Below are 21053 nucleotides of genomic sequence, written 5' to 3' on the forward strand. Positions count from 1 at the left end.
AATGTCATGACTACACTGGAAACAAGTAAATAAGAACATGATTAGTCAATCATTTTCATAATTCTACCCAGCAACACTAAGTAATTATATGATGTTTATGGAACATTGACATAATAGAATATGCTGAAGTCAGTTGTACCCATTGTATGATCATATCCTGAGAATTCGTTGCAGGCACAGTATGAAAAAGGGAACCTTTTTATTACATTCTGCTACATTAATGCAATGGTATCTGTAAATTTCTATTTGAACAGCATGTGATGTTCTCCCTTGAATAAATTAAATATTTGAGGATTTGGTCCTATGGTAATATCAAATAGAGGATCTGATGAACACCCAAAACTGATCTGAAATTCACAACTCTGATTTATCATCCTAGGCATGTTCTCTCTTTCCTACTGAGTTCTGTCCCTGCCCTTCTAGTCACAGAGTTCTATTCTGAAAAGAAAGCAGCACAATCAATAGAAGTTCCAGGTTTAATGTGGTAACCTATGTCACTTCTTCTGAGGTTTTAAGAACCTTAAATGACATGTTATTGTAACAAATCTGTGTTGTTAAGTTGTACTGCTATTTTTTCCTTCCAAAATTGATGCCATCAGCAAGTGAGTCATTTTGACCTCAACATTTTAAGGCTAATTTCAGAATTTGAAAGGACTAAAAATATAAGATGAAAGGAATATGCATGCTGAACAAATCACTACGTCTTTAGCATAGCAAGAGAAACAAAGCAAATGTTCGCAATCAGTGCAAAACAAATACAAAGTTAAGACTGTAGTAACATCTGAATGCTTTAAATTCATTCATCAGTTTTGTTGCTTGATTGCTATAAGCCTTTATGGACAGCCAGCTGAGCAGATATGCTTGGCATAACAGAGTTATCCCCATCTAATTTGTTTAATCAATGTTTAATCTGAATATTTAACTGAAAATTCAGAAACTGAACCAAAATTCAAAGAACCACTAACTGTGATCGCTGCTTATTTGACATGTTAATAGATCTATAGATTTAAGAACCAAAGAAGACGATTAGAGGTTTTTTTTTTACTGTAATCTTCAATATGCTACCGGCTGTATATTTCCACGTACTTACCTCTAAGTCCTGTAACTGGCAATTCATTAAATTACAGTTTTCCATAATGGTATCAGCCTTGATCCGTCAATGCTTATGATAGCTTATCATCTGCTTTTACATGACTATTCACCACATTACTAATTTGTATCTAACTGGCTGTTATTGTTAGCCACTGGTTCTTGAAACAGTGCTAAATTAAAGTCTGTACTTATTAAAGTGTCATACTTCCTTCTTGGAAACGTACTTCTACTCTGTAAATATGACCAGGTTTAGACTGAACTCAGCTCTCGGTAAGGGCTAGTTGGATTGCTGATTTCCAAATAAATTGTCTGACAAACATAGCTCTTTTCTTGGCTTACAAATCAATGCTGATTTTTTATTTTTTTTTTTCAGAGTTATTCATGAATATTCAATCATGGTTTTATGTGAAGAAATAATTTCTGATATTTCTTCTGCTTCCTGATTGGACAAAGATGGCTAATGAACAGGAGAAAAATCCCTGGTTCACAGAAAAACTCTAGAAACAATCATTCCATAAGCATTTTTGCAAAACACCCTACTCTGCAAATGGTGAACAATACAAGAGAGAAACTAGCTGAAATTGAAGAGCTGATCAGAATGTGAATGAATGCTGTGAAAGTAATATGGCTCATGTAATTACTGAGGGAGTTACATATGCTTTCATGGGGACTGAATTTGGTTCATGAATTCCAAATGAGCCAGTGGATGACTTCAATTAATAGAATGACATAATAGAATTATCAATAAAACTGAAGAAATTTTAAAGTGGAACTTCCATCAACTGTATTAACTACCCTCTCTTAACAGTTAATCACATTCTGTCAAGAATTGGAGAAACAAAAATCTGACCTTCAGAACTTTAAAGTAACGAATGTTAAAATTGACAACCATCTGACAATTACTAAAACATCAATCTCCAAGTGCTCTACATGTGTTATAATAACTATATTGGTTTTATGCTGAATTTATAGCATAAGCAACAATTGGTTCTTAAAACTGCAGATTGAAATGCCGATTTCCAACTAGAAGAGACATCTTTAAAACATGGATAACTCCAGTAATTGCTCCATAATAAGCAGACCTACAATTCTGATCTATTTAAAATTAATGGACTTATAAAATATGAAATACTCAAATTGCATCAGTTTGAGACACTGCAGAAACCCAACATGGCTGTTTTCTTTCTCCAAATGCCATTAATTAAAAACATTTACACTTTAGCAAGCAAAAGACTTATCCTTCTTTTTTGACTGGCCTGTGTATTTTTGAAATTAAAATTAACTGAACTTTGGACATTTTTAAACCTATTCCACCCTGTAGGGAAAATGTTAATAGGAAATTGGAAGTTAATTTCATTTTTAAAAAATATTTCAACTCAGTACTAAAGCAACATATGGAATATCCACATACTGCAGATATGCAGCCTCAGAAGCCTAAGTCTTTGTTAAAAGAAAAAAAAAAAAGCTTGGACATTTGTGAGGTACTGCTGAAATAATAAAGATTCTGACTTCTTACCTCATGGGTCACATCGTGTCCAAGGCCAGAGACAGCAAGCTCCACTCCAGGGAAGGCAGGATACACCTAGAGCCTGGTATCTTGTGCCCAGCTTGGGGTTATTCTGCAAGGCAGCACTGAGTGCGAGTGCCATGCTGCATAGCACAGCTGGTCTATATGCAGCTGTTGCAGAGACCGCAAGGTGTTTATAACCATGGTTGATGGCATCAAGCAAGTAAATACCACTTCACTGCTGCTGAGCTACCAGCTGTATTCCTTTCTGAAGATACTTTGTCCCTCTGTGGCAGTTCTCCATTGCTTTCAGCAGGTTTAGTACCCACCATGGAGAAACCATGGTGCTCTGTACATAGAGTGCTTATTTGCTAAGAGCCAAAGTGAGATCTCTGACTGGACCAACTTCAGGCTCCTACATCAGGATATTAGCCAACCATTGCAGAAGTCAGCAGCAGCTTCAAAAACACAACAGCCAGTATATTCAGGGGATGTTAGCTCTAAGCTTTTTGATATCAGCTCACTGGGTATATGTAATAAACGATTGTAATCCTATACACCTGAACCAAACCAAGTATGAAAAGCAGTGTTAGCTTTCACCGGCTTAGTGTTCAACATGAAAAGCACAGAATATGAATCCAAAATCCAGTGCCAGATTTATCATCTAGGAGCTCAGCGATATTCCATGTTTTCAAATATTTTGATGCTTTAACTTGTTGAAATTCTCTCAGCCAAAAGTATCCATACAAAAAAAAAAATATATATATATATATATATATATATGCTACAACACAAGAAAAAAAATTGCTTGAAAATGCATGTACGTTTTTACATCCCAAACAAGAACAGTTTTGATCTCTTGTATAATATCTAGGCTAACAACTATAATCTCTCATAAATTAAAACCATACATGAGAGTTTGAAATGCTCTGATAATTTAAAATTCTTGAGCACTGCACCTGTTCACAACAGTTTGTTCAATGACATTTTCAGTGTGGGTTTTCTAGTATAGATATTTGAGGAAACTGTAAATTAGAGAGGAAAGTTCTTAGAGTGACCACAACAAGTTCAGTAAGTATGATTTGAATTCTATAAAATGCAATGTTTTGACAAGATATTAAACAGCTTGAAAACCAATTCCTTTGATATTCTGCTTACCCTCTTTTTCCTGCATCAGCCTCACCCATTTTATAAAATACTAAGTTCTTTCCAGTTAAACTATAGAGACAGTAACTGTATGTCCATCTCCTCCTATATCAATAACGCTAACGTAGGATTTAGTCGTATAGAAAGGCAACAGAATTCAACAAAGAAGAGGATAACCCTAGGGCTAAGAAGTACAAAAATTAAAATTATTTGATTTTTGAAACACGCATCATCTATGGCAGAGTCCATATTCATTATGTTTGATAAATTAGTAAAATGATGAGACAGGTTTGACTCTGGTCCTATCACTATAAAGACAAGTTTAGTTGGCAAGCTGAAAAACGCGGTCTACAAATCACTCACAGTCTATTTGCTGAGACAACGAACATAGTTATTAGAGCCATACGTGTAGTTTACAAGCTAATAATGCAATACTAGTGATCCTCACCTGCAAATGGACAACTCTCTTCAGTTTAAGAGAATCTCCTCTACATGGAAATAGATACTGCATTTGAATGAGACAGGCAATACAGAAGACTGGGTAATGGGTCACATAATCTGTATCAACAGAAAGCCTCTTGAATCAAACCATTGCTAGCACAAAAATAATTTACTCATGGCAAATGGTTCAAAATTAACAGATTCTCTTTCTGAAACTATGCACTGAAGTGAATGAGAATTTTGCCAGAATCAAACTTAAAACATACAATAGGAAATGCACCTGTTCTATAATCTAAAGAGGCTGCAGCTTTGAAAAAGTCTTCCATGGGTTTAGCTTCTCAGGCACACATCAGAAAAAATGCAAAACACCAAATTTTGCTTCCATTGCTATCAAGGTCACAGTTTCTATTAACTTTACTATGATCAAACCAGGATTTATGCACTGAAAGAAATCAAGAGAAATATAAATAGTCTCAGTAGACTACTCAGCAGGAGTACATTATATAAGATATTAATTGTCAGAGCAATTAGGCCTTTTACATAACATATTTTAAATAAAAATTAGAGTCCATAAATGCTTATAATCATCCTTGCTAGGCAGTTTCACGAAATCTACAAGTCACCTTATCTTCCATTAATTGTATTTTTACTAAGCTGAAAAACCTTAGATTAAAAAACAGCTATTCTAGTTCCACTAACACTTACTGCACAGATACCCTTGTTCCCAGGAAGCACGTCGCATGTGCATGAAGTAGTGTTAGCACCAGCACTTAGATCATTCCACAAGCCTTAGTGAACAAGTTAAAGGAAAATGAGCCTAAGTTTGTGCTCTGTCAAATGCAGTCTCAGGAGGAACACTAAGCACAGATCAAATGCAGGGACATTTGATCTGTAGAGTCTGCAGAGAGAGACTAGAAGAAAAAAGGCTGCACAGCTGTGAGAATCTCAGGTGGCCATGCTACAAAGTACATAGGGCTTAACTCCGTGCCCAGCAGTGTCACCTGTTCGCTGAATCCCAGTCCTCATGTCTGTCCTCCTGAAAGAATCAGGCTGACCTGCTAAGCTGCCACTGTCTTGATGCAGCTGCTTCAGTTTGTATGAATACTGATGTACTCTGGCTGTATGAAGAGAGAAAAAAACCTACTCTCTTCTCTACTGCACAACGTGACTTTTCACTGCAAAGTATTTGGGCCATGATGTAATTGGATTCTTTGCACAGTTCAGTTTTTGTACAGCACTCTGTATTTCTGCACACATAGTTATTAACAAAATAATTATCATAAACCACATAATTGCTAAATTCAAATCAACATATTAGCAGGTCCTTAAAAAGGAAAGGTACTATACAGTGCAGATGCGAGATCAATTGTCTTGTACACAGATGTTGCATATATCTAACTTTTACCTTGAAGACAAACATAAGCAGCCATCCTTAGGTAGCAAGTGACTGACAGCTGTTAAAGCAGCTGCTTTGCTGCTTTTTCTTTCTTAGAAAAAGCTCCCTGAAAGTGTTTATTGTAGATGTTTCATCTTCAGGGCAGTGATTTTTCAAGTTTGAAGGGTCAATCATTGATCCAAATCAGCAGGCTTTTTTCTCTTCATTATTTCGTGAAACGTGCTAGTATCAGTGGCTGCTAGACGTGGGGCCATCTGGTTCATGATATTCTTACACAAGAGCCTTGCTTTGCAACACTTACATGTTTCACACACTCGCATAAAAACACGGCCCTACTTCCACATAGCAAAAAATAAAAAAAGTAAAAAAAAAAAAAAAATATATATATATATATATATATATATATGAAGTGCAAGTATGTCATTATAGTTTCTAAGAATGCTGTATTTTGGGTCTGGAATAATTATTATTTCTCTAATTTGCAACTGCAGGAGAAAAAGAACAGGTATTCATCCATAAGCCATCTAGAGATCTGACTCATCACAGCTATATGCTGTTCTCAAACTTCAGAAATTCCCTTATCTAATACTTTTCTTGACAGCAGTATTGTGGTGCACTGTTGGCAGCAGAATCAAGACTGTCAGGGGAAAGCAGCATCAGTACTTCCATGATTTTATTTTTAAAGCAAACGGAAAGGTGCCATGGGAAGACTGAACTGTAGGGAAGGATATACTCATATTTTATCTGTTAATTTCTCATTATAGTATGGTTTATAATGGTTCTTGGTCAGAGTACTTCAGATACACAGAAAGGCACTCCTAAGAGGGCTAGTGCTTCTGCTTCCAAATTCTCTTAATGCTCATTCTAACAAAGTACATGGTCATTCTCCCAGCATTCCTAGCAGAGATGATTGTCCAACACAATGCAAATCTTACTAGACACGGGGATCTGAAGAAAAATTTTCACACTAACAGACTTAGTACAAGGCTCTATTAAAACTCAATTTTGAGATATTTATATTTGTAATGTCTCAATAACCTGAAGATCACATTAGTTTTGCTCTGGAGATGTCTACATTACTCATTGAAAATAAACTATCAGATTTCTTTCTCTTTCTTTCTTTCACTTTTTTTTTTTTTTTTTTTTTTCCCCTCCAAGATACTTGCCAAGAGATTTTAATTATTTTGGTAATTACTTGATGAATATCTACGAATGGTTCCCTCTCCAGGAGTTTACAAATTGGTGTTCACCAAATAACTGCTGTTTGTGACCAATCCTGTACTTTTTTACTGACTAAAAATGCCTTCAGTGATAGCTATTTTTACTATGTTCTCGTTTACAAATTAACAAGTATCTGTCTACAAACAACCACCATGCTAAAAAATTACACTGAAGAAAAATTAGTTTTTATGAAAATATACATGAATAACATTTAAAAAGGAGCACTCATAAATCATACAAAGAGCTTTTAGAAGCTCAAGAGAGTTCTTATAACTGCTGCTTCCAGTACTTCACACGCTGTGCTTAGAATGCAACATGAAGCTTTCAGGTCAGAGCCTCATGCAGTGTAAGCTGGCACAACTCTGCTTATTGGCATGGCTTTCTTCCATTGCTTTCAGTAGAGAAGCAATAATTCATAGGATAGGGCTGTACTCATATGTTTCTGAGTGTCAGTTCTGCAATCTATTGCAAGAACATGAAAGAATATGAATGGGTGGGTGTCCCTTCTCACCTGCATTTCTTTTCTAGTACTTCTCCCACCCAATCTAGTCTTCTGACACTGGTCTTCAACTTGAGTTCCTCGCAATCTAACTGTTTTATATTGACTTTCACATCCTTGGATGGGATTCCTGGTTTAACTGCTTATCAATTAAGAAAGATATGAGCCAGAAGCAACTGAACAAGGGAAGACACAGAAGTGCTCATTTTCCCCTCAGTCCCAAGCACTTTTCAATGTAAATCTGGACTTAAAACTTACCACATCATTGACTGATGGTACTTGTTTATTATCCAACAGTCATAAAGATTCTAATAATGTGGTTTTTCATTTAAGCAAAGAATCTTCCAAATACTCAGGAGAAGATTTAATGCAAGTGACATACTGTCACCAGTCTGCCTTTAAGATTGCAGGCCTGACTAAACAGTGGTCTTAAACAACACCAAACATTCAGGCCCAGACAGTTCCCAGAATTAGGAAGAGAACTCACTTGAGCCTGGGGCATGTTCTTACTGCAGCTACAAGCAATCAACTTCTGCATGCAAAACGGGCACTGCTGGAAATGGAGCTCTTTAAGGTCTAAACGTATGACTGAAGAGTGGCTTTGCTCCTTAAAGTTCAAGAATTGAACTGTCACCTTCTCCTGTCACCTTCTCCCTTCCCAGTCTACCACATCTCCCAGTTTTCCAGTTTCCCTCTATCATCACATGGAAGGGGATCTGCTTCTTCACATCCCCCCAGGCTGTCTGTATCCAGTGCACCCTCTTTGGCCAAGAACTGCAGGCTATTGTGCTTAGCCTCTGAGCTATTTTCATGCAACTAAAGCAACATTTTTCACCACCACTGCTGTATAGTAGGAACCTGTTTTAACTACTGCTGGTAAACAATATTTCTCTGTTTTCAATATTGTCTGCAAAAGACGAAGTACGTTCTTTATGGCAGGTACACAGTTACCTTTTTTCTTCAGTGATTTCTTTCTTGAATGAAACATGCTGAAGGAAAACTATCCACATATACAATCCAGAAATGATTAGTTGATGTCAAATAGCTCATCTAAGCTATTTCCCACACAGAAAGCTAAGAATCCAAAAACATTTGAAAGACGGTATTGGGGGAAAAAAAAAGTAAAAAAAAAAAAAAAAAGTTACTCAGCTTAGAAGAGAGGCTATAGCAATAACTACAAACAACAGATTAAACTGCATTGGAGGGAATAGATCTTGGCAGCCAGATCTAGCTCTGTGACAGCAAAGCTTTGCACCAGAACTAGTACCAGCTTCACCAAAACCTTCAGTCATACAAACACTCCTGAACTGTAAGACTAAACTTTTTGACTAACTTGTTTCTATAAGGACTGACAAGTGAGCAAAGTAATCCCCTTTATACAACATTTCACCACTACTAGAATACAACAAACATCTTACCTGTGTCTTTTGTACTTACTAGCAGGTTCACGAAGATTAAATGGAATATTTATTCAAATATTTCTGATATGCTAGAGGAAATGCATGTGGCTGTATTTCTGCTTTAACAAGAGATTCTGTATGTGCAATGGATATCTCTTAGAAGTATGAGAAATATTTTTTGTTAGAGCTTTCCCTGTTTCTAAAGTAATTGTAACACAGAGAAAAGACTGTGCTCTTACAGTTTTCACTCGTTACCAGGATCTTGCTTGTATATGTGCCATATTCATGTTTTTGTTGTTGTTGTTGTTTTTAATCACCATTTGTTACAAAATATATATAGTAACGGGAAGGAGACACAGTCCATATTGTAATTATGAAAGGATCAGAATCTTGTCAACAGAATTTTCCCTTTTCCCTCTGTCATTTATTCATCACTATGTCACTTATCCTGAACTTCAGCTGACATTCAAAGGTAGTTCTTTATCTGGTGAATACTAAACTGTGCTTACTGAAGCAACTTTTTGTTGTTATTGTTGTTTGCCTCTTAACTATAATTAAAATTTCTAGTTGGATTTCACAACTATGACAGTAGTGTGTTACCATCACAGATGATATGCCAGAATAGAGTTAGAGAACCATCCCAAAAGATTTAGTAAATGGCTCTGGCTTCTGAGTGAATTACACAGTTCCTTAGCTAACGCTAAGGACTAGCTTAAAAACATCCTGGAGGCAAACAGTGGGTACTACGTAATTATGTGACAAGCTACAGCCCCTGCAATGAATGGGTCTGATGGATGGGATATTCAGATATTTTTGTCCTTATCATTCATAACTTACTCAAACATGATGTCACTAGTGATCAATATTAAAGGCCCTCACAAAGGAAGTCACTACAAAACACAGTTATAGCATGTGTAACTTGGCAAGGAAGTACAGAATCTCATCTGCATTTTACCAAATTCATGCTTCCAGATAAGATATCCAGGTACAGAGGACAAGATTACTTTTTTGCTCAAAGTTTATATCTAAAATATTAGGATAATTTGTTTACTGTTTTGTCAATTCACATAACTGACAATTTCATTGCTAAAACTACATTATTTAAGTAGAGCACAATAGGGCCCCTTCTGAGAAAATAAATGAGGTTGTCAAAGAAAAAAATAATTCAAACTAGAGGGATTTTTCAGAGGCTCCAATCACTTTCACAAATACATACATTTTCTTTATGCCACTTTTGCATATGTTACTTTTCAGTGTTACATAATTTGCACATCTGACTTTAACAAGCATGTTCTAGATGATGCAAAATGTAACTATTACTGTCAGGATTTGCCTAGAAACGCTTTCACCTATGCCCAGATGCTTGGCTACTCAGGGAGCTTTTATCCTCTTGTTTGCCAAGTTAATAAATACTAATGTTATGTAAGAAAATAGAAGGACTTTGGTAATTTTAGTCTTTGGCACATACTAGAGTAACAGGACAACAGCAGAAAAAGAAAAAAAGGAGCTTTAAAAAAAAGAGATTTGATGATTGGGTTTTGGTTTTTGACACAGATGGGAGTTGTACATTAGTGAAGAAGGGGGCTGTACATTTCAGATTTTTGAAAATGAGACAGTAAACATATCAAGTAAAGATGTTTCAGATAATGTATAAACTATGAATATACTCACGTATGTGCATAAAGTATTTTAAAATGCATTGTCATTCACACACCACACACACATCAGAAATGAAAACTTTTTATCAACAAAACTGTGTCAGTGCTGACTCTCATATTTCTTAAATTCTTTCAAAATGAACGAACAAACTTCATTGTCAAAGTGCTACTATGTCAGTAATTCCTAACTTAGGGCAGAATTAATTTTCTAGCTTTCTGTAATAGAGATACTAAACAGCATAAGGAGGTTTTGTTGCAGGAAAACAGTGACAGGTACATGACGGTTCCTCTTAATCAGTCTAGAAAAAGCAGCAGCAATATATGCGACATCATTAGCCAAACTAACCTGTGGTGTCATTCCATGGCAGATATACATGATTGGGATATTCTCTGTGTCTGGCCCTTGATCAAGGCACAAATCACTTTTCAAGGAATTCTGCAGCTAAAATAAACAAAAAGAAAGAGATCAAGCAGGTCCTAGATCAGAAAAAAAAAATATGATTACATTCTTCTTTTTTTTTTTTTCAATAAAATCATATGTACTTGAAATATGCAGAAGTAAAAATACTTGTTGAAGTGAAGATATGTGAAGCACCTGGACTAAATACTTCCTTGTAGATAATCTAACACTACTGATTTCAATAATGTTGCACAAGATTTCAGGGAGGGTAGATATCAAAAAGCCTTCAGAGAGCAATATTTTTTTTCTATAAATATGTTTTTAAATATTTTTATAGAAAAATCTATGCTTCTAAGGTACACACTATATATAAAAGAGTTAGTTTTTTTATTTATTTTATTATATATATATATTTAAACAGTGTGAAGGTAGCTGAGGAGTATGGATGGAGTTTTAAACACAGAGAAAGTCCTCTAATAAAACTGTTTTTCAGAATCGCTCAGGAGATTCGTTTGATTTCTGGAAGTAATTCAAAAAATCCTTTCTGCTGACACTTAGAGACTTCTAGCCAATTGGTATGCATTAGCTCTGCTTCGCATTATTCAGGACTAACCCTTCTAGAGCAATCCAACCATGAAAGGACTGCAAAGCACTTGGCGTGGTTCTTCACTAATCCCTATATGTTACCTATGCAATGCTGAGACAGAATTTTCTGTAAGTGAAGTGCTAAATTAATGAGCACAGGTGGCTAAAAGGTCTTTGTAGAGTGTAATGCCAAAGATGTGGGTTGCATACCATGGGCATGTACAAAGGTGTTCAGTGGTATAAGACTGGTTCAGAGAACTGTCTGATGGAGTGAGTGAAGAGGCAATGTAGTTTGCAACCATCAGAGACTGAGCAGTCCTGTCAGCTGTGTACAGGGACCTCCTTTGAGAAAAATAAATAGATATGCTTAGAAAGGAAATCCAAAAGTGCAGTGGTATGTAAGAACTGAACAAGACAGAGACTGAAGTCAGGCAGTGAATAAAATCAACATAAACTCATCTTCACAAAGTTTCCAAACCTTAACTCCAAACCTAATTAACTTTGGTAACAGACATGACAAATCTCTATATCAGAGAGAAAAATACATGCTCAATATCAATGTGTGACTGGAAAAAGGGAAAGATCACACCCATTTTTTAAAAAGGGTAGAAAGGAAGACACTAGGAACTACCAACTGGTCAGCCTTACCTCTGCACCTGGGAAGATCATAGATCATAGATCATCCTCTTGGAAACTACACTAAGGAACTTGGAAGAATGCAAGGTGATTTGTGACAGCCAACATGGCTTCACCAAGGGCAAATCAAATCTTTAAGGTCCCTTCCAATCCAAACCAGTCTATGATTCTATGATAATATTGGCCTTATTCTTAGGTGCAAGCTTCAAGAATTAAGTGAAGTTTCCTCTCTCTAATCTTTATATCCATTAGCCTTAAGCATAACCACAACCATGACTCTAATTGTAATCAGATATTAGGCAGCACTTTATCTAGATCAGTGATAAATACAAGCCTTACTTATTCAAGCCTGCATCCATAACTGACTTCAGCTTTTTAAAACCTCTTCCACAAACTCAAACTCTACCACTTGTCCTAACCTGAGTATTATAACCTTTCCCAAAATAATTCCCATGATAAAGGAAGCAAAACACACCTGCCTTGGCCAACATCAGCGTATGACTTATCTTAAAGGGCTGGCCCAGCAGTAAAACAGATTCAGAAACTGTAGGTTCCCAAGCTGTAAAAAGAACCATGACCTTAGCCCTAACAACAGCAGTATCCGTGATCAGGCACTACAGAAAAAAGAAACAAAATGCTAGACCCCTTTGAAAACAGAGATATAACAGGAGCTTTCCAGACTGAATTGCTCAAACTCTTTTCCCAAACAACTCTACAATTAAGATAAAATATTCCTAGAGAAATAAATACTACAGAAAACTGGGAATAAAAGACATTGGCCCGATGACTACAAGACTTGTTTCAAAATCTGAGGCCCATGTAGAAGCTACCACATACTAGCATCTTGTACAAAGTCACAAGATTCTTAGGAACTATCCCTTTCCAAAATCTAATGGCTACGTGGCAACCCAAAATTAAGTCGATAATGCAGTTTTAGACTATCAAGACTTAATTATAACCCAAAATATAACCAGGTTGTCAGTCCCCCCACTGAAAACAAACAAGCAAACAAATAAAAACCCCAAAGAAATAATTAGTACTACCACTTGCTCCCTTTTAAACTTAACAGCCTTACAGTATACAGAGATATACTACTGAAATTTTGTATTTGCAAAATTTTCTCAAACATGGAGCTAGAATCAGGGAACTAGTCCTACACAAAATACTTCTGGCCCCACTTATGTTGCTTTCTCCTAATTCTGAATGTACTGCAGAATTCATAAATCCTCAAATCTTTGATTCTCAGACCAGTACTTTGCCAGTGCTACTGTATTATATTCTCTTCCTGACAGAGGGATCTGGAAGTTCTAGAATTGTCAGGACCAATAGTCATTTTTCTAATTATGTCACACCTGAAGTACCTAGGAAGAAAAAGAGCTCTGGAAACTTTTATTTCCCCAAACCTAGTCCCAACTTCTGAAACGACAGAGAGACAAATCTGCAGGTTTAAAGTAAACAAATCATTTTTCTCTATGGACACGGCGTGCTGTTAACTTTTGAAAGTAACCCAAATAATTACTTCTGTGGACTCTGGAATTGGTATTCAATGGATATTTCAAGAGAAATAGTTGAAAACAATGGAAATGCACATGCATCATCTTAAAAAAGAGAAAACAACCCCCACCAAACCAAGTCATCCCACAATGTTTTTAAATGAAAGGCTACATTTAAACTATATATATAGTTTTCTGTGCATAATTTCATTCTACTATATTTGGCAAAATTAATTACTGCACATGTAATCTAATACCTTGCTAGGATATCGCAATACCTAACTTCAGTCCTTTCGAACAACACAAGAGGAAAATGTCTCCATTCTTAGCTTTTCATTTCTGGATGTTCAAACAATGCCTATTCAGATTGCTTCTGTAATTTTTATTTTTTAAATGAATGATAATGCTAGTATTTCTACAAAAATAAATTAAAACAGTTCATGAATAGAAGCACTAACGAGAATCAGCAAGCAGCTGACTTTCTTTGAAATATCAGACCTTTCTCCTTGCAAGAGAACAGGAAAGCGGACGTGAAGGAAGACTAGAGATCACAGGAACCCTTAGTGTAAAGATTGGGGCACTGTACCTTTTTATTTCATACAAGCATTTCATAAAACAACAGCCTGTGTATTTCATAAAATAGTCTCCCAAGTACAGATACTTGGCCACAGCTGTCCACCACTCCTTTTGTGGTAGTACAAATAATGAAATCACTCCTCACATCTCATTTAGCTGATGAGGCTACAAATGTTCTGCAGACAAAAGACTGGATCATGTGCTTTATTATGCAGTACCTAAATGTGCATGTTCTGCTGACCAGTGAGTTCAGTATTTCTGTAATGAACTCTCCTTATTCTTTTTGTTTTTCATATAGCCAGCAAAAGCTTTCAAAGGCCAATGAAAAAGTCTTAGCAGAATATAAAATCATAGGTGACTGTTCACTGTCTTTCATTTTGTTTTACATGATGCTGAGTTAATACTAAGACTATGCAACAAGTACCTTATCTAATCTGTACCTGCAAGCAGAATCATGCATCTATCAGCAGCTATACTTCCTTCTCCTCAGGCAACTCTGCACCACCATCTAATACTGATCATGGTACCGCTGAGTCAATGGAAGAGGCTCCTTGCACACAGGTCTGATTTTGGCATTGTTTTGAGCTATTTTGGAAGTTAACCATCATGTCACACATTTAACAACGGCCTAAATCTTTGTTGGAAGTGTTTTCTTTGTGGGTTGTACGAAAAGCCAGCACAATCATTTCAGTTGATCATCAAAGGGGTCATGGAACTTTGTGGGGCATACATGTATAATCACTTTAATTGCTGTAAAAGAGCTGCTGCTCTAGGGGACATTCACAGTCTTCTCAGAGACACATTGGCAAACTGCAGAACTCAGACTTCTTTTTGGAGAGAAATGTCTCAAACAAAATCTTTCACTTGTATGAAATGTAACTACAACTCTTAGTGGTTACATTTACTAACTGTTACATGCATGCAAAAAAACAAACAAACAAAAAACAACAAATTGAATTCACGGAAATAAATTTCTTGTGAATATAATACTGGATAGAGAATGTGAAAAGGACATCCTCACTCTAGTAGCTTATTATGTGCCCATATTAACTTACTATGTTCATCTTCCATGTCATGCACACCTATCCTCTCTGTTTAGATTGTCGGTTTTCTAGGGGCAAGAATTGTCTCTGCTTTAATTAGCACAGTGCAACTCAAGCATGATTTCACACAGACAAGGGTACTAGTGTCACACAAGTAATGACAATGATAATCCCAAAATAGAAACATTTGAGGCGCTGGCTACAATATTAAGTAGCCTGCAGTTGAGATCTTGAGCCTGTTTTGTTAATTCACCTGCTGATTACAATCCTTCCAACTGACATCTCCAATATGCTTAAAAAATCGTGCTTTCAATATCGAATGGAATGCAAGCCATGGAACAAAATGAAAAAAAAAAATATCTGGGATGAAGACAGTGTACAGAGTATCTCAGCATGAACTACAGCAGAGCAGCAATCTCTGTCAACTAACCAGTCTAATGAATAATTTAGTGACTTAAAGTTTATCTTATTATTTTACTTGGAGGCAGGCATTGTCTTCATGAATTACTTCCACGATTACTCCCTTTTTCCCCAACACCTTTTTAAAATAGGAAATGTAAACAAGATCCTTACCACCCCATAGGCAACAGTATCTGAGTACATTCTCATTTCTGGATACACACTGACAAGATACCACCTAAAGGTCTTGCACTGGAGCTTCTTCCGCAGGGCCTTCCTCTCAGAAATATCACCAATATCAATTCCAGAGTCCTGCACATAAAGAACAGAAAAAGTAGGAAAAGTAGAAAAGTAGAAAAAGTGATACACTTTCTTCTGTACAAATTGATCACCCAGAGTCTCTCCTCATTGCAAAGATGACCAGGACTTATGATAATCACCACCTGCTGGCCACAGAGTGTTTGTGTTACCCACACATTCTGTAAGTGCCCTTAACAAATATAATATAGGTCACCATGGTGGAGTCTCTTTCAAAGTCTGCTCTGGTCAATGGAAACACTCTTACTGAAATCAGTGGGGTTTAGATCTAGCTTTCAATGAATATAACTGTTGTTCTCTAATTTCCTGGCACTTTCCAAATCCAAAAGCAACTGGCAGCAGGAAGCAAGTTGCCCTGGAAACAACTTTATTGCTGGCATCCCACTGTTTAATCATTAGTATATTACACTTTCTGGCCATTTCTGAAGTCTGGGTTTATTGCTTCACTGGAAAGAGCAGAAGCTCTGCTCACCTTTCTGAAATATCACTTATTACATTTCTGTGGTAATGTAAAAAGAGAAGTTGATATTTTTGTTAGAAGCAATAGCAGAATGTTCTCTCCCCCAGTTTTTATTCCCCTTTACGTTTCTGGCTAACCTAATTTCATGTGACATACTTCTTTGTAGATCATAAAACGTGAGTTTCATAAAGTCCTTGTATATAAAAATCAATACTTTATCACATTAAAATCATGCAACAGAAATTTTTAGAGAGAGATCTAAGTGCAAATCCATGGCTGATGTTTGACAGGAAGTAAAGTGAGACATTTTGCTCTATGTTGTTCTCTACCACTTCTGCCTCAGAACAAAATGCAGGATAAATAATCTTTCTTTTAAATAGCAGACTTTTCTGGGCAATAAATATCCCAAAAATTTTGTTAGCCACAAGATATTTATTAAAAAAAAACACCCTCCCCTCTAAATTGGTCTATCACATCCCTGCTCCTTTCTCATGCAACTTTGCATGAAGCAAAGTTTGTTTCTTCACATTTTATTGTATGAGGTAAGAAAGGGCATCTGGGGCCTCAGTAATCACATACTTCCATGCAGCTGGAAATGGAAAACAGCTTACACATGGCACACTGGCTTTAACACCAGGAACAACTGAGTGTGTTCCTTCAAAGTGGAGAATGTAATGGGAAGGGAGGGAAAAAAAAAAACAAAAACAAAAACATAGGAGAGGACACATGCAGAGTATAGCTTGTTTCTGACACTTGAAAAATCTTTCCTTGGGGTTTTAAGTGCTTTTCCAAATCTATTTATCTACACAGTTATGATACAGAAATCCCCATGGTATCTGAGATCCCCATTAGAAGCCTTCAGTACTTCAGAGCCACACACAGAGATCCCAAGAGGGCAGTCATTTCACACTGCCAAATGAGTCAAACTCCCTTTATTATTATTAGTTTTCAAAGACAAAAATCTTTGGAAACATTGGATCGTGGGGCTTTCCACAGATTTGGGAACTCTTCCATGGAAAAAACAGGCCATGTGGTTAACACCTTGGAATAACATATTTTATGGAAAGTCCCAACTATTATAACTACATTTCAATGACCCACTCTGTCCATTACCAGTGCACTATTTCATCTGCTTCTGGGTAGACAATTACTGCTGTAGTTATCCTCTTGTAAAACTGTACTTAGTCATGCTATCCATCTGTCCTCTGCATGTCTCTCACGATCAGGTATTGACATCTTTTGGCTCAGCTTATGCTATATTTGTTTTGAAGATTTTCTCTCTTCTGCATTTCACCTTTAATCTTGAGATAAGCAAAGATGAAACAAAAATATTGCTACCCAGTCTGATATCTGAATTTGACCTAGTTCATCCCCATCCAGCCTTTCATAGAGTGCATCTTTGCACCCTGCCTAATGGAAGTCTGTATTAAAAGTGTCCCACAAGATGTAAGTTATTTTTTATATAACTTTACACTGAATACCCCTTTCTCATGATGTTTTTATACCAGCTGGAGACTGCATTGCTCCTAACCCTTTGATATACAAAAGCAGTCTCACACTAATGACGTAGATTTTCTTTATATACTGACTGATTCAATTACAGTGCTTGTAAGTATAGTTTTGTGCTATTTTCCTCTTCCTTGTAAAAGGTCAGAAGCCTTTCTTAAACACATGCCCGATTCCTACTGCTCTAGAATCTGTTCAGTACTAGCAAAATTTAGCATGGGAAAGGAAAAGAAAGTCCCAAAGCTCCTAAGAGCTTATAACCTGATTCTGGCACCAGGACTCGCACAGTGAACACAAAGATGATTAAAACAGCTTTGAATTATACAACTGACTTGGGGTACTTGAGCACACATCAGACTGTCAGAACAAAACAAAGTCCCAGTGCTTGTTTAATTCCTTCACAATTTTCCATATGGCAAAAGACGGAAGCTGGATGAACATCACTTGAATGGGCTCACCTCTAAGGTGCAGACCCCATCTGACAGGGAAAACCTCTGATGGTCATAAGGGTCCCATATTGTCTCCAAACATCCTGTAGCAATTACTAGGTAATGAGTATTCTCAGGCTTTAAAGGCCTATTTCAGTTGTGAAAAATAAGACATTTCCCAGTGTATTTTGAATAAATATGTGGCTATGTATGTGCTTATTTAGTTTTTGACAGTGGTAAGAAATAAAAATGAAGGTTGTTTATGCTTGGTTCTGTAGATACTGGCTGTTTATGCTTGGTTCTGTAGGGTAAAATTAATAGATATTACCCTACAACAAAGACAACTCCTTACATTGTAGAAGAGGCTAGTACTATTAAAAACTGATTTAGCACTTGCCGTCTCCAGCTTTTAAGTCTGCACTGCTGTTTGACAGCAATAGCCTTTGTGAAAATGAAAAGAGAATATAATCTGCATTACAAGCTATTTAAGCAGTTTTGTGCAATGATTAGTGCAATTGTGGTTGAAAAATAATGGACATGGAAGAAAAAAGTAAGAATACTTTTTTTTTTTCCTCTTTGAAACTATAAACAAAATCAGTTTTGCCAGTACAAGATCTAGCATGCAAACATCTTGACAGACTTGGTGACCTGAAGAAATCAATTCAACCCACAAACTACATTTATATTTCATTTATTTAACAAATTAGTTCTAAAATTTAGTATAAAAGGCTTATTTCCTGATATATTGGTGCAGTCAGGACACTTCCATTTAATAAATAATAACAACTGATACAACCACTTTTGTACCGATAGATGTTAACACTCCTTACCCTTTAGTACCTTCCCTTCAAAATCTGGTAGAATTGTAACTGTATGATTGTACGAGACAAAAATTCAAAATAAGATGTGTAATATGGATTTGATGCTTCTCTTTTTTTTTTTCTACAACTACTAGTTTAAATTTAGTCTTTTTTTTTTTTTTTTTTTTTTTCTTCTATAACTACTAGCTTAAATTTAGTCTCCATGCAGAATTGTCAGTGAGGTTGTCAAGAAATTCATTTTTAAGGAACCTGCAGACAAAGGAATTACTTCTAGAATATGATACAGCTACATACATATTTATGAATGTATGTCTATATTTAAGAATATATGTAGAGAAATATTTTATGTCTATACCTAAGAGATATATTTATACATGTATACAAATAACAACAAAAAAATTCCTAGCAGAAAATCAAAATTCAGAGTAGGAACCAAATCCCAAATGCTGTAAACCCAAAGCTTGCAAACACGGGCTTTTGTGACTTACCTCTTGAGGTATGTTCCATGCCATATAGACATGACTCTTAAATTCATCCATCCAGACTTCAGCCACCCTTAGTGCGTTTCTCCGGACATGAGCAGTTAGATCTTCTGTGTATGGTTTATGTGCTCTTTCAATGTGGGCAATCCTTGAGCAAGGTAGAACTTCAACACTCCCTCCACACTGCCACACCTAGAAAGAGAAAATACAGCCTGCTAGTGACAGCTCTCTATACCACTGCCAGTGGCGTTTTTAGACAGTTGTGGGAGGAGAAAATTATTACCTTCCCTTACCATGAATTGTTACCACTACTTACCTTCCTACAGAATTTGCATATTACCATTAGCCACCCATTACAATTTTCTGGGATGAATTTAGCTACCCTCAAGATTATTAATAAAATTATTTATAAGGCATCCAAATACAATAGCATCTGGGTTCAAGTTTTAAAGCCTTGCAGGTATTTCTCTTAGATTGCACAGTCCCTCTCAACACATACATGCAATGTTCAGAATCTGGGGCTAGCCAGCCTTACATTACAGAGAAACTAAACCAATGGAATTTTTAAGATCATATATATTCATCTTATGCTTTTTCTGTAAACATAGAAAGGATCAAGTTTATTTCTTTTGGGGAGTGCAAAAGATTAGGAAGATTATCTAGTGAAAATGTTCTGTGAACAATTTCAACACACATTATTCTTACAAATGATAATACACTTATAATGTAGGTTAGTATACCTGCTCAAGCGTGTTTCAGATTTGACCAGTATCACAGTTGAGCTAATGCGCATAACATTTATCATGAGTATTATATTAATTTCTGATTTCCTTCTTTGCTTTCACTTCAAGAGAAAACAACATCCGAAGCCTTAACAGTCAGTAATGTAGCTGAAATATTTTACATATAAGTTCTTTTCCTGTGCATCTTGTATTATGTGAATTTCCCAAAAAGATCAAGACAGCAGATTCTTAATGGCTTAGTGGATGCTGTTCACATGAAAGCCTGTATGTACTCAAACTGTTTGATCCTACCGAACAAGTCCCTCAGTGTTCCAGAGATAGGCATACTGCACTGAAAAGAAAGCATGAAGGAGTTTGCCTTTTGATATTTGCCTTATGAGAATGAAGGAGTTTGTCTTATGATACTGCTAGCAGAGATTCCTGAGGTTTGGTGTCGTATACCAAAATAGCAAAAAATGAAAGCGAGGTGCTCCTTTCCCTGTCCAGCTCATCCAAGAGTGTATAATCTGGTGTCCATGCCAGTGCTCAGGGATGTGGGTTGGCAGAAATTCACAATCTGGAGCTGGTCTCAGACCCTTCAGGTGTGTCTGCCCTATAGGCATATGCTCTACTAAGGAGGCACTTTGTTCAGTCATTCATTTTATATATTTAGACATCTGGCTTGAATACAGCATTTAGATATTTGGCAGCACCTGAGACCAGAAAATGTGGCATGGATTCAGAATGTTTACAAAGCCTTTTCTGAACCGGTGCCTAATTGCATTCGGCATATGCTGGGAGAAGAGATAGAGCGTTGATTTTCA

General features: G+C 36.3%; 1 protein-coding gene across 9 annotated transcripts in view; it reads right to left on the minus strand.

Moving 5' to 3' along the window:
- Window positions 1–21053, minus strand: part of GALNT18 (polypeptide N-acetylgalactosaminyltransferase 18) — a 309298-nt gene that overhangs the window by 33757 nt on the left and 254488 nt on the right. For all 9 annotated transcript variants that reach the window (XM_032187763.1, XM_032187764.1, XM_032187758.1 and 6 more), the window contains 3 exons: window positions 19514–19699; window positions 15667–15804; window positions 10707–10802 (listed from right to left, as the gene is read on the minus strand). In XM_032187763.1, coding sequence (XP_032043654.1) covers window positions 10707–10802; window positions 15667–15804; window positions 19514–19699 — 420 coding nt within the window. The remainder of the gene's footprint in view (window positions 1–10706; window positions 10803–15666; window positions 15805–19513; window positions 19700–21053) is intronic.

The sequence above is a fragment of the Aythya fuligula genome, chromosome 5, assembly GCF_009819795.1.
Source record: "Aythya fuligula isolate bAytFul2 chromosome 5, bAytFul2.pri, whole genome shotgun sequence".
NCBI lineage: Eukaryota > Metazoa > Chordata > Aves > Anseriformes > Anatidae > Aythya > Aythya fuligula.